General features: G+C 43.4%; 4 protein-coding genes across 5 annotated transcripts; all 4 read right to left on the bottom strand.

Annotated features, from left to right (window-relative positions):
* Positions 1 to 345: 345 nt before the first annotated feature.
* Positions 346 to 3,995, bottom strand: RB195_017773 (uncharacterized protein; the record flags this gene model as incomplete). 2 transcript variants are annotated; one of them, XM_064184913.1, is made up of 4 exons in its annotated part: positions 346 to 795; positions 863 to 1,067; positions 1,132 to 1,277; positions 3,822 to 3,995. In XM_064184913.1, 4 exons carry the CDS (start codon positions 3,993 to 3,995, stop codon positions 346 to 348), a joined length of 975 nt encoding a protein of 324 aa, XP_064040793.1. The 2 variants fall into 2 exon arrangements, with proteins under 2 accessions (XP_064040793.1, XP_064040794.1); XM_064184912.1 differs by lacking the exon at positions 3,822 to 3,995 and adding exons at positions 3,529 to 3,604; positions 3,722 to 3,747 and having other exon boundaries at positions 782 to 1,067.
* Positions 3,996 to 4,350: 355 nt separating this feature from the next.
* RB195_017772 (uncharacterized protein) lies at positions 4,351 to 7,032 on the bottom strand (the record flags this gene model as incomplete). Its single annotated transcript, XM_064184911.1, has 1 exon — positions 4,351 to 7,032. One exon carries the CDS (start codon positions 7,030 to 7,032, stop codon positions 4,351 to 4,353), a length of 2,682 nt encoding a protein of 893 aa, XP_064040792.1.
* Positions 7,033 to 8,506: 1,474 nt separating this feature from the next.
* On the bottom strand, positions 8,507 to 11,188 carry RB195_017771 (uncharacterized protein; the record flags this gene model as incomplete). Its single annotated transcript, XM_064184910.1, has 1 exon — positions 8,507 to 11,188. The coding sequence occupies one exon, from the start codon at positions 11,186 to 11,188 to the stop codon at positions 8,507 to 8,509; it is 2,682 nt and encodes an 893-aa protein (XP_064040791.1).
* Positions 11,189 to 11,543: 355 nt separating this feature from the next.
* Positions 11,544 to 14,225, bottom strand: RB195_017770 (uncharacterized protein; the record flags this gene model as incomplete). Its single annotated transcript, XM_064184909.1, has 1 exon — positions 11,544 to 14,225. The coding sequence occupies one exon, from the start codon at positions 14,223 to 14,225 to the stop codon at positions 11,544 to 11,546; it is 2,682 nt and encodes an 893-aa protein (XP_064040790.1).
* Positions 14,226 to 14,319: the final 94 nt, after the last annotated feature.

Genomic DNA, 14,319 nt, shown 5'->3' with positions numbered 1-14,319 from the left:
TGCAGAAGCGACGACATTGAAAAGATGACATCAAAAAATTTTTTTGGTGGTTTGAATGAGATGGATCCCACATTCTATTAATTTAATGTTCGCAGGCTTGCCTATGAGTAAAGTCCTTGATGACATCATAGAAAGGAAAAGCAGACGATAAAACCGAAGAAGAGGCCCTCGGGATCTGTAATTCATATCTCCAGCTATTTGTGACATAAAATGTGTTTTAGAATCGCTTTATTGAGAGCAATTAAACATCAAATCTACAATAAGCTGGCGCTTTTACATCCATACCTTACAATCTTCTATGCTATAAAATACAGCACGTAGTCCGTGTGCGTGTTTGTATCTGTGTCACGGAAATACTTCACATACGTGAAAAATGTTCCTTCCGCTGAGGTCGAAACAGCCCCACCCGCCTGCCAGACAAGCATCCAACAACTGAGCTTTTGTTTGAAATGGTACTAAGACAATGGTCTTGTCGTCTCCAATCTTCGATCGTTGATGTAGGAAAGAACTTCGAATTCCTTCTTTGATTCGCGTAAAGCGGGATATTCCTAGTAATACCCTTTCAATTGCGGGTTCTATGATGCTGATCGCAATGTCCTCCTGCTTGCGACAAGCCCACGTTTCTGAAGCGTGGGTCAAAGCGGGAAAACCGGTGGTGTTGAATAGGTGAGCACGGAACCGGATTTTTTTAGTCCTCTTCACTACATCCTCGATGTTCTTATATGCTCCCCAAACCGCTCGTTTGTCCCTGCTCAGCTCGGAGACCAGGTCGTTCATCATGTTAATTTTCCCAACCTAGATATACATAGCTGGAGCATTCGGATATACGCTTTTCATAGAGCGGGAATGGGGCATCAGAAACCCATCCATTTCTCATGTAGATCGCTTTCTCCAAGTTTAGCAAAAGACCGATCTTTTCACACGTTGTATCAAATTCGACCAGCATTGGTTCCGCCTGGTAGATGGTTGATGTCATTAGAAGAATGTCATAAGCAAAATGCCAACCGTCAACTTCCACTCCCATGTTATTCCATTTCAATACTCGCTTCGCGTTTTCGAAAGTGGCACTGAATATTCTGCGTGAGATTCCCCTGACTAACCTCTTTACGTCGCTTGTGTCCCTTGACTAACCCTTCTTTTGACGTCGTGACATCATTGTAGAGTGGATAAGGTTTGATCGTGAACAAGAACCTGTACAACTCACGAAACTTCCTTATGTGTGGAGTAGTTGTAGACGTCTTAGTTGTCCAAGACCTCCATGACCGCTTCAGTCTTAACTGAATCGAAGGCTTTCTTCAAATCGATGAAAGTGAGGCGCAGCGGCATCTTGTACGCTCGCGATAATTGTATGAGTATTGAAAAGGTGTGTATGTAGTCATTCGTGCTGGATCAATCATCGCTTCGAAACCCAATTTGACACACGACTATCCTTTTTCTCCTAACTTTTTCACTCCTGTTAAGGATCACTAATTTGAAGAGCTTGTAGATGACAGGGAGTAACTAGATTGGGTGATAGTTGTCGATGTCCAGTGGGTCTTCCTTCTTACACAACAGCACGGTCTTGCTGGTTTTGCATGTATTAATAACTCTGCATTTCGACAGATAATGACTGAAGACCTCACCAGTGTGTTGATGAAAACTGGCGGTAGGTTCTGCAAATGGTCAGACTTGATTCTGTCGGGACCGGGTAAAGTACTTCAGCGACACGATGCCAGGTCGGACATTAGAAGGGAGAATTTTTGGAATGAAGTGTCTATCTTTTCTCATATGGTGGATGATCAGCCAAGTGGTCGTGGCTGTCGATTAGATCTGAGTAGTAGTCGTTAATGACTTTCTCCGTCGCCCTTCCCAATTTTGTAGCTGCTTCATCTGAGTTCCAAAGGGCGGTCATTTTTGTTTTCCGATTGGCGAAGTCCCGACAGGCATAGCGAAGGTCTTCTTTTATCGATTTCGTGCTCGCGAATTCGGAAGTGAGTTTATGGTTGCCTGCAGCTCCACGCTAACGTATTAGCTCTAGAGGCTCCAGAGATAGACGTCTCCTGCTGGCTTTGAAACTCGTTGTTTTCCTCGTACAGTCGCAAAGATGTTCCTCAAGCCGATCATATTCGTCGTTCACGCATTCAATGACGGTATCTTCCCAAAAAGCCGAAGAGCGCGGAGGGAAGGTGATGTGAAAGAGGTGAGCACGGACCCCTGTGTTCCTAGTCGTAGTTTTTGATGATCGTTTCAAATAATTTTTTTTACGGAAATAGCTCATTTCCTTTTCATCTTATTCATTTGTAGACTTAGATATACAAAGCAGAAGCATCCAAAAACGTTCTCTTTGTCAAGTGTGAATGGAGAACGCATCAAAGGCCCATTCGTTTGCCACAAGCATTACTGTTCAGCTGGGGACCAATATTTTTAAACGATTCGTGGAATTTGTCAGCATTAATTTTGTTTAGTTGATGTTTTGTTATGAAAACGATATCATCACCAAATCAGAGATGGTGCGGCAGTCACTCGTCAACCATCACTCTTGTACTATCCTATTCAAAAATTCGCATTGCGTCGACTATGAGTATTTTGCAGTAGAGTATTTTATTTTTGACGAGGACTGTGTCATCATGTGCAACCCGATTATGTTCTTTAAGAATGGTGAAATTCTGGAGGATTATAGATAATTCAAAGCGCATTTCTTGTAAGTTAACAAGGTCGGCTGTTTGTGGCTTCTATGAACGCATCTGCATCTACTAAATCGATGGTCTGAAAGTAGACACTCTTCTTAGCTCGAAACAGTATGACTGTCTTCAATCAATGCTTCTGAAAAGCCTTTCCCAAAACTCTGCATGCTTACTTTTTCTCATCTGATATTCTTTTAAACCCGTTAGGAAATACTACTGAAAAGAGGTTGTAGCTGACAACAAGTGGATTGAACAATAATTGCCAGTCCCATGTTGATTCTTTTTCTTGTATTATCAACACGGTCTTGGTGGTATTCCAGCAACTGGCAACCTTCTCTTTTGATAGATAATACGAGAAGAAAATTACCAGAGCGTTGTTGAGAACAATCGAAAGATGCTTTATGTGTTCAGAGTCCATTCTGCCGGTACCGGCTTCCATACGGCTGTTTACCAAAGACAGCGGTACATGTCGTACTGAGGATTTGATGGAGAGGACCTCTCAAATGACATTCCCCTGTTCCCTCGGACGGTGAGAAGAGTAGTGAACATGGTTGTCGAAAAGATCGGAGAAAAAGTCGTGTATAATTTTCTTCATTCCCTTCTTTGATGAAATGATTGTTCCATCCTTATGTTCCAGAAAGAGGTAATTTTTTTTTCCGATTGGCGAAGTTTAGCGAATGCTATTTCCTGCGTCTGCAACTTCAGCCAACACTTCTGTTCTTCTCCGTTCGAGGTCCTCTTTTATCGCTTCTCTGCAACGATTGCTAGCTCGGAAGTGAATTCATGATTGCCTGCAGCTCCTGCAGCTCCACGTTACCGTATTAGCTCTAGAGGTTCCAGAGACAAGCGCCTCTCTGAAACTCACGCTTTCCTCGTGAAGATGTTCCTCCAGCCGGTCATATTCGTCGTGCACGCTATTCGCGACGGCGTCTTCCCAAAAGCTGAAAAACACAGCGAAGAGGTCCAAGTCTACGATTGTTCGGGAAATTTCCTTTGTAAACCTCGCAACTTTCTCTCCTCTACGTGCAAAGGATTTTTAGAGGATGGTCCTATCCCACATAGAATATTGACACAACAGCGACATCTCCCTGGCAAAAACTATTACTGAAGATAATGTGGTCAATTTGGTACACTCCATCGGGTAACTCCCACCGTCACCGGTCCAGCGTACAGAGGAGGGCTTCTGAATTGCAAATTCCCATGGATGGTCTTAGTCGCCATGACAAACTCGGAAAGCTTCTCCCCCTGTTCAATCCATTGATGGTCGTGAGTTCCGATGTGAAGATCCTCACACAGTAGTTCGAATGTTCTTTTGTCTTGAAACCTCGGCATATTCTGTCTGTGTTTTGCTATAGTGTGCCTACGAGGTTTTTAGATGGAACCTTTATTTGCCTGACGTTTCGGCTTTTTCGCCGTCTTCAGAGGCCTAAATAGAGGATGACTGGAACAATGCTACGTTTATCCCGTCAAGTGCCACACCACCCTGGGTCAGTGTTTCGATAATCGTTCAGGGTAGTGAAAACAGAAACCTATCTACATTGAAAATGGTCTTACGTTTTGCTCCACCGGATGTGGCGCGGCTGGTTGCACGCACTTGTCACTCAGTGTACCAGCGAATGAGTGTTACTGCGTGTAGATCACCAGCGACGACATAGATTATTTGATCTACACACAGAATATCAGGCGGTTATAGGTCACAGAGCGGTACAAGTGGCAAGAACTCATTCGTTATGGACAAGCATTCATTCTTATTATTCATTGAAGGGTTTCTTTTAAGAATAAAAAACGCCTCCAACGTCTTCCTTGCCGATATTTCTGTTTCGTGAGCCAGTATAACGCATTTCACATCGTAATCGTTTCCGTTGTGGGCCTCATGTCTGTGCCTTCCTAGTGGTGTTATCAAGCTTTTTCGTCGTTTTCCGGCCATGTGTTCATTAATCCTCACTCCAAGATTCCTACCGGTCTCCCCAACGTAAGTTGCATTGCATATCAAGCACTCAATCTCATATATTACCCCTATTTTTGCGCAGTCGCCTGTTTTTCCGTAAGGACAAATAACACATCTTTCACAGATGCAGTATCTATCATATAGTCTGTTTCTAACAAGCTGGCTTTTGATGTTTGCATTTGGGATATTTACCAAGATCACGTCATTTTGTAATTGTGCTTGGATAATGCTGCGATGAACAGCGGCACTGACATTGTCAGAGATAAAAGGAAGACAAAGAGAAATTTTGTTTTCGCGCGGAATATTGCTATTTACAGTGCGGGTTCTTCGGTAATGCGGACGTACTGTATGGCCATTGGCACATGCGATTTTCAAGGCTAGTCTTCGTGATTCGTGTCGTTCTTGGTTGCCAGTGCATACTTCACTAGCGGTTTTGAACATATTACGAATCACTGCGCGTTTTACTGCGGTCGGATGTGCAGATTTGGCGTGCAATATGATGTTCTTGCAACTTTCTTTGCGATACCACTTTACTCTAATAATGCCGTTTGAAGTACTTATTTGTGTGTTGAGGTACGGAAGCCATCCTTCTTTTGGGGTTTCTCGTGTGAGTCTTATATATTGCGATTGTTGGTTGAGTATTCGGAAACACTCGTCCATTTCGGACTGTGTTGATGTTATGATGCAACAGTCGTCAATATATCTGCAATACATTATTGGTCTACGCGAAAGTACTGGTTCTTCGATTCTGCTCATGAAGCAGATCGCCAGTACTGGTGCTAATCGTTGACCCATTGCTAGCCCTCTCAGTTGCGCGAAATAATTTCCTGACCACCTGAAGATATTACAATTCAGGCATTCCTTGATAAGCGTTATTATGCGAGATTTACTTAGTCCATATGTTTCCAAGTTGTTACCATATAAATCTATCATCTCAGAGAGAGCTTGCAGCGCCTCACTGTTTTTTACATTCGTGTAGAGTGAGGTTACATCAAAGGACTCTATTACGCAGTTGCCCTCAACTCTCGCATTGCGTAATCGCTCAAGGAAATGGTGCGTGTTCGACAAATGAGATGGTATTTTAGGCAAAATTTGACTCACGATTTTATTAAGGAACCACGAAATGCGATCCGTTGGTCCTCCCACACAACTTATTATTGGTCGGATTTTGAATGTGGCCGCTGATGTTGAGTTGACCTCATCGGGTTTCAGCTTATGCGTTTTGATGAGGCTGTAGAACACAGGGTAGGTCGGTTTGTCAAGCTTTAGGCGGCTAACAAATCGTTCGTCAAGGCCAGCAGATTTTCCCATAGTCATCCATACATGATTCAAGCGTTTGCACTGCACAAGGAATTCTTTCTCTGTTACGCGGCGATAGATCGTTTCATCTTGCAAGTGAAGATTTGTTATTTCCCGATCAAGAGCCTGTGACATGACTACGAATTCCCCACCCTTATCGCTTACTGAAAGGCGTATGTCCCCTCTTGTAGTCATTTCGCGGATTTCCTTCAAACCCTGCCATTGCTCGCGCGTAAGATTGTTAAGGGTGAGTCGTCTATGATGGTTATAAGCGGACAACACCCCAGATAATAGAATTCTAAATTTTGTGTCTGTTTCGCGAGCTGGTTCGGGTTCTTTATAAAAGTTGCGCGGAAATGGTGTTGGGGGTAACGCTCTTCTGCTTATAGGTGCAGTGTGCTGATGGTTACTTTCATTCCTAGTTCTGATTCGAAGCTGGTCCCGAAGCTTGTGGAGGCCTACTGTGACTTTACGGAATGTTGACCCATCGATTCGATGTGAAATTGAAAATGATGGTCCAAGGCTCAGAAAGTCAACAGCATTATCGGACAAATGAATGTTGTCGAGTACCGTTACTCTTGCCCCTTGATTATTAACAGCATTTGGAGCTGTTGTGTCAATTGCTCGGTGGAGTCTACGTGGACTACTTCCATTGTTGGAATGGTTTCCACTCTCCATACCCAAAAGTCTATCGTACTTTACGCGCAGGGTCGAGCTGACGCTAGACCGAATAGAATCGCAGATCGCTCTAGATCCACTTTCAATCCTCCTCCATACTTGTTCAGGTAGAAGACGACGACAGGCCTGTTCTTTCGAAATACATTTCAACAATGATGAGTACAATACATGCTGTTTTTCCTTAATTACAATTCCTAAGATGGATCGATAAATATTACAGATCTTAGGATGATTCTCAGGAAGATTGCACGCAGTACCTATTTTCTTATTTGAAATGAACTTAGGAATCAGCCCATTCGTCTTGCATCGCTGGAGAAAAATCACGGATTGACGTGTGGTCACCACTTTCTGGCGTAGCGATAATGCTTCGCGTACGAGAAAGAACATATTCGGCGGTACTTCATGTAGTAGTTCGAATGTTCTTTTGTCTTGAAACCTCGGCATATTCTGTCTGTGTTTTGCTATAGTGTGCCTACGAGGTTTTTAGATGGAACCTTTATTTGCCTGACGTTTCGGCTTTTTCGCCGTCTTCAGAGGCCTAAATAGAGGATGACTGGAACAATGCTACGTTTATCCCGTCAAGTGCCACACCACCCTGGGTCAGTGTTTCGATAATCGTTCAGGGTAGTGAAAACAGAAACCTATCTACATTGAAAATGGTCTTACGTTTTGCTCCACCGGATGTGGCGCGGCTGGTTGCACGCACTTGTCACTCAGTGTACCAGCGAATGAGTGTTACTGCGTGTAGATCACCAGCGACGACATAGATTATTTGATCTACACACAGAATATCAGGCGGTTATAGGTCACAGAGCGGTACAAGTGGCAAGAACTCATTCGTTATGGACAAGCATTCATTCTTATTATTCATTGAAGGGTTTCTTTTAAGAATAAAAAACGCCTCCAACGTCTTCCTTGCCGATATTTCTGTTTCGTGAGCCAGTATAACGCATTTCACATCGTAATCGTTTCCGTTGTGGGCCTCATGTCTGTGCCTTCCTAGTGGTGTTATCAAGCTTTTTCGTCGTTTTCCGGCCATGTGTTCATTAATCCTCACTCCAAGATTCCTACCGGTCTCCCCAACGTAAGTTGCATTGCATATCAAGCACTCAATCTCATATATTACCCCTATTTTTGCGCAGTCGCCTGTTTTTCCGTAAGGACAAATAACACATCTTTCACAGATGCAGTATCTATCATATAGTCTGTTTCTAACAAGCTGGCTTTTGATGTTTGCATTTGGGATATTTACCAAGATCACGTCATTTTGTAATTGTGCTTGGATAATGCTGCGATGAACAGCGGCACTGACATTGTCAGAGATAAAAGGAAGACAAAGAGAAATTTTGTTTTCGCGCGGAATATTGCTATTTACAGTGCGGGTTCTTCGGTAATGCGGACGTACTGTATGGCCATTGGCACATGCGATTTTCAAGGCTAGTCTTCGTGATTCGTGTCGTTCTTGGTTGCCAGTGCATACTTCACTAGCGGTTTTGAACATATTACGAATCACTGCGCGTTTTACTGCGGTCGGATGTGCAGATTTGGCGTGCAATATGATGTTCTTGCAATGTGTTTTGCTATAGTGTGCCTACGAGGTTTTTAGATGGAACCTTTATTTGCCTGACGTTTCGGCTTTTTCGCCGTCTTCAGAGGCCTAAATAGAGGATGACTGGAACAATGCTACGTTTATCCCGTCAAGTGCCACACCACCCTGGGTCAGTGTTTCGATAATCGTTCAGGGTAGTGAAAACAGAAACCTATCTACATTGAAAATGGTCTTACGTTTTGCTCCACCGGATGTGGCGCGGCTGGTTGCACGCACTTGTCACTCAGTGTACCAGCGAATGAGTGTTACTGCGTGTAGATCACCAGCGACGACATAGATTATTTGATCTACACACAGAATATCAGGCGGTTATAGGTCACAGAGCGGTACAAGTGGCAAGAACTCATTCGTTATGGACAAGCATTCATTCTTATTATTCATTGAAGGGTTTCTTTTAAGAATAAAAAACGCCTCCAACGTCTTCCTTGCCGATATTTCTGTTTCGTGAGCCAGTATAACGCATTTCACATCGTAATCGTTCCCGTTGTGGGCCTCATGTCTGTGCCTTCCTAGTGGTGTTATCAAACTTTTTCGTCGTTTTCCGGCCATGTGTTCATTAATCCTCACTCCAAGATTCCTACCGGTCTCCCCAACGTAAGTTGCCTTGCATATCAAGCACTCAATCTCATATATTACCCCTATTTTTGCGCAGTCGCCTGTTTTTCCGTAAGGACAAATAACACATCTTTCACAGATGCAGTATCTATCATATAGTCTGTTTCTAACAAGCTGGCTTTTGATGTTTGCATTTGGGATATTTACCAAGATCACGTCATTTTGTAATTGTGCTTGGATAATGCTGCGCTGAACAGCGGCACTGACATTGTCAGAGATAAAAGGAAGACAAAGAGAAATTTTGTTTTCGCGCGGAATATTGCTATTTACAGTGCGGGTTCTTCGGTAATGCGGACGTACTGTATGGCCATTGGCACATGCGATTTTCAAGGCTAGTCTTCGTGATTCGTGTCGTTCTTGGTTGCCAGTGCATACTTCACTAGCGGTTTTGAACATATTACGAATCACTGCGCGTTTTACTGCAGTCGGATGTGCAGATTTGGCGTGCAATATGATGTTCTTGCAACTTTCTTTGCGATACCACTTTACTCTAATAATGCCGTTTGAAGTACTTATTTGTGTGTTGAGGTACGGAAGCCATCCTTCTTTTGGGGTTTCTCGTGTGAGTCTTATATATTGCGATTGTTGGTTGAGTATTCGGAAACACTCGTCCATTTCGGACTGTGTTGATGTTATGATGCAACAGTCGTCAATATATCTGCAATACATTATTGGTCTACGCGAAAGTACTGGTTCTTCGATTCTGCTCATGAAGCAGATCGCCAGTACTGGTGCTAATCGTTGACCCATTGCTAGCCCTCTCATTTGCGCGAAATAATTTCCTGACCACCTGAAGATATTGCAATTCAGGCATTCCTTGATAAGCGTTATTATGCGAGATTTACTTAGTCCATATGTTTCCAAGTTGTTACCATATAAATCTATCATCTCAGAGAGAGCTTGCAGCGCCTCACTGTTTTTTACATTCGTGTAGAGTGAGGTTACATCAAAAGACTCTATTACGCAGTTGCCCTCAACTCTCGCATTGCGTAATCGCTCAAGGAAATGGTGCGTGTTCGACAAATGAGATGGTATTTTAGGCAAAATTTGACTCACGATTTTATTAAGGAACCACGAAATGCGATCCGTTGGTCCTCCCACACAACTTATTATTGGTCGGATTTTGAATGTGGCCGCTGATGTTGAGTTGACCTCATCGGGTTTCAGCTTATGCGTTTTGATGAGGCTGTAGAACACAGGGCAGGTCGGTTTGTCAAGCTTTAGGCGGCTAACAAATCGTTCGTCAAGGCCAGCAGATTTTCCCATAGTCATCCATACATGATTCAAGCGTTTGCACTGCACAAGGAATTCTTTCTCTGTTACGCGGCGATAGATCGTTTCATCTTGCAAGTGAAGATTTGTTATTTCCCGATCAAGAGCCTGTGACATGACTACGAATTCCCCACCCTTATCGCTTACTGAAAGGCGTATGTCCCCTCTTGTAGTCATTTCGCGGATTTCCTTCAAACCCTGCCATTGCTCGCGCGTAAGATTGTTAAGGGTGAGTCGTCTATGATGGTTATAAGCGGACAACACCCCAGATAATAGAATTCTAAATTTTGTGTCTGTTTCGCGAGCTGGTTCGGGTTCTTTATAAAAGTTGCGCGGAAATGGTGTTGGGGGTAACGCTCTTCTGCTTATAGGTGCAGTGTGCTGATGGTTATTTTCATTCCTAGCTCTGATTCGAAGCTGGTCCCGAAGCTTGTGGAGGCCTACTGTGACTTTACGGAATGTTGACCCATCGATTCGATGTGAAATTGAAAATGATGGTCCAAGGCTCAGAAAGTCAACAGCATTATCGGACAAATGAATGTTGTCGAGTACCGTTACTCTTGCCCCTTGATTATTAACAGCATTTGGAGCTGTTGTGTCAATTGCTCGGTGGAGTCTACGTGGACTACTTCCACTGTTGGAATGGTTTCCACTCTCCATACCCAAAAGTCTATCGTACTTTACGCGCAGGGTCGAGCTGACGCTAGACCGAATAGAATCGCAGATCGCTCTAGATCCACTTTCAATCCTCCTCCATACTTGTTCAGGTAGAAGACGACGACAAGCCTGTTCTTTCGAAATACATTTCAACAATGACGAGTACAATACATGCTGTTTTTCCTTAATTACAATTCCTAAGATGGATCGATAAATATTACAGATCTTAGGATGATTCTCAGGAAGATTGCACGCAGTACCTATTTTCTTATTTGAAATGAACTTAGGAATCAGCCCATTCGTCTTGCATCGCTGGAGAAAAATCACGGATTGACGTGTGGTCACCACTTTCTGGCGTAGCGATAATGCTTCGCGTACGAGAAAGAACATATTCGGCGGTACTTCATGTAGTAGTTCGAATGTTCTTTTGTCTTGAAACCTCGGCATATTCTGTCTGTGTTTTGCTATAGTGTGCCTACGAGGTTTTTAGATGGAACCTTTATTTGCCTGACGTTTCGGCTTTTTCGCCGTCTTCAGAGGCCTAAATAGAGGATGACTGGAACAATGCTACGTTTATCCCGTCAAGTGCCACACCACCCTGGGTCAGTGTTTCGATAATCGTTCAGGGTAGTGAAAACAGAAACCTATCTACATTGAAAATGGTCTTACGTTTTGCTCCACCGGATGTGGCGCGGCTGGTTGCACGCACTTGTCACTCAGTGTACCAGCGAATGAGTGTTACTGCGTGTAGATCACCAGCGACGACATAGATTATTTGATCTACACACAGAATATCAGGCGGTTATAGGTCACAGAGCGGTACAAGTGGCAAGAACTCATTCGTTATGGACAAGCATTCATTCTTATTATTCATTGAAGGGTTTCTTTTAAGAATAAAAAACGCCTCCAACGTCTTCCTTGCCGATATTTCTGTTTCGTGAGCCAGTATAACGCATTTCACATCGTAATCGTTCCCGTTGTGGGCCTCATGTCTGTGCCTTCCTAGTGGTGTTATCAAACTTTTTCGTCGTTTTCCGGCCATGTGTTCATTAATCCTCACTCCAAGATTCCTACCGGTCTCCCCAACGTAAGTTGCCTTGCATATCAAGCACTCAATCTCATATATTACCCCTATTTTTGCGCAGTCGCCTGTTTTTCCGTAAGGACAAATAACACATCTTTCACAGATGCAGTATCTATCATATAGTCTGTTTCTAACAAGCTGGCTTTTGATGTTTGCATTTGGGATATTTACCAAGATCACGTCATTTTGTAATTGTGCTTGGATAATGCTGCGCTGAACAGCGGCACTGACATTGTCAGAGATAAAAGGAAGACAAAGAGAAATTTTGTTTTCGCGCGGAATATTGCTATTTACAGTGCGGGTTCTTCGGTAATGCGGACGTACTGTATGGCCATTGGCACATGCGATTTTCAAGGCTAGTCTTCGTGATTCGTGTCGTTCTTGGTTGCCAGTGCATACTTCACTAGCGGTTTTGAACATATTACGAATCACTGCGCGTTTTACTGCAGTCGGATGTGCAGATTTGGCGTGCAATATGATGTTCTTGCAACTTTCTTTGCGATACCACTTTACTCTAATAATGCCGTTTGAAGTACTTATTTGTGTGTTGAGGTACGGAAGCCATCCTTCTTTTGGGGTTTCTCGTGTGAGTCTTATATATTGCGATTGTTGGTTGAGTATTCGGAAACACTCGTCCATTTCGGACTGTGTTGATGTTATGATGCAACAGTCGTCAATATATCTGCAATACATTATTGGTCTACGCGAAAGTACTGGTTCTTCGATTCTGCTCATGAAGCAGATCGCCAGTACTGGTGCTAATCGTTGACCCATTGCTAGCCCTCTCATTTGCGCGAAATAATTTCCTGACCACCTGAAGATATTGCAATTCAGGCATTCCTTGATAAGCGTTATTATGCGAGATTTACTTAGTCCATATGTTTCCAAGTTGTTACCATATAAATCTATCATCTCAGAGAGAGCTTGCAGCGCCTCACTGTTTTTTACATTCGTGTAGAGTGAGGTTACATCAAAAGACTCTATTACGCAGTTGCCCTCAACTCTCGCATTGCGTAATCGCTCAAGGAAATGGTGCGTGTTCGACAAATGAGATGGTATTTTAGGCAAAATTTGACTCACGATTTTATTAAGGAACCACGAAATGCGATCCGTTGGTCCTCCCACACAACTTATTATTGGTCGGATTTTGAATGTGGCCGCTGATGTTGAGTTGACCTCATCGGGTTTCAGCTTATGCGTTTTGATGAGGCTGTAGAACACAGGGCAGGTCGGTTTGTCAAGCTTTAGGCGGCTAACAAATCGTTCGTCAAGGCCAGCAGATTTTCCCATAGTCATCCATACATGATTCAAGCGTTTGCACTGCACAAGGAATTCTTTCTCTGTTACGCGGCGATAGATCGTTTCATCTTGCAAGTGAAGATTTGTTATTTCCCGATCAAGAGCCTGTGACATGACTACGAATTCCCCACCCTTATCGCTTACTGAAAGGCGTATGTCCCCTCTTGTAGTCATTTCGCGGATTTCCTTCAAACCCTGCCATTGCTCGCGCGTAAGATTGTTAAGGGTGAGTCGTCTATGATGGTTATAAGCGGACAACACCCCAGATAATAGAATTCTAAATTTTGTGTCTGTTTCGCGAGCTGGTTCGGGTTCTTTATAAAAGTTGCGCGGAAATGGTGTTGGGGGTAACGCTCTTCTGCTTATAGGTGCAGTGTGCTGATGGTTATTTTCATTCCTAGCTCTGATTCGAAGCTGGTCCCGAAGCTTGTGGAGGCCTACTGTGACTTTACGGAATGTTGACCCATCGATTCGATGTGAAATTGAAAATGATGGTCCAAGGCTCAGAAAGTCAACAGCATTATCGGACAAATGAATGTTGTCGAGTACCGTTACTCTTGCCCCTTGATTATTAACAGCATTTGGAGCTGTTGTGTCAATTGCTCGGTGGAGTCTACGTGGACTACTTCCACTGTTGGAATGGTTTCCACTCTCCATACCCAAAAGTCTATCGTACTTTACGCGCAGGGTCGAGCTGACGCTAGACCGAATAGAATCGCAGATCGCTCTAGATCCACTTTCAATCCTCCTCCATACTTGTTCAGGTAGAAGACGACGACAGGCCTGTTCTTTCGAAATACATTTCAACAATGACGAGTACAATACATGCTGTTTTTCCTTAATTACAATTCCTAAGATGGATCGATAAATATTACAGATCTTAGGATGATTCTCAGGAAGATTGCACGCAGTACCTATTTTCTTATTTGAAATGAACTTAGGAATCAGCCCATTCGTCTTGCATCGCTGGAGAAAAATCACGGATTGACGTGTGGTCACCACTTTCTGGCGTAGCGATAATGCTTCGCGTACGAGAAAGAACATATTCGGCGGTACTTCATGTAGTAGTTCGAATGTTCTTTTGTCTTGAAACCTCGGCATATTCTGTCTGTGTTTTGCTATAGTGTGCCTACGAGGTTTTTAGATGGAACCTTTATTTGCCTGACGTTTCGGCTTTTTCGCCGTCTTCAGAGGC

This window comes from Necator americanus, chromosome II (genome assembly GCF_031761385.1).
Source record: "Necator americanus strain Aroian chromosome II, whole genome shotgun sequence".
Classification (NCBI taxonomy): Eukaryota; Metazoa; Nematoda; class Chromadorea; order Rhabditida; family Ancylostomatidae; genus Necator; species Necator americanus.
Note: the sequence above shows the minus strand (reverse complement) of the source record. Positions and strands in the feature narration are given on the sequence as shown.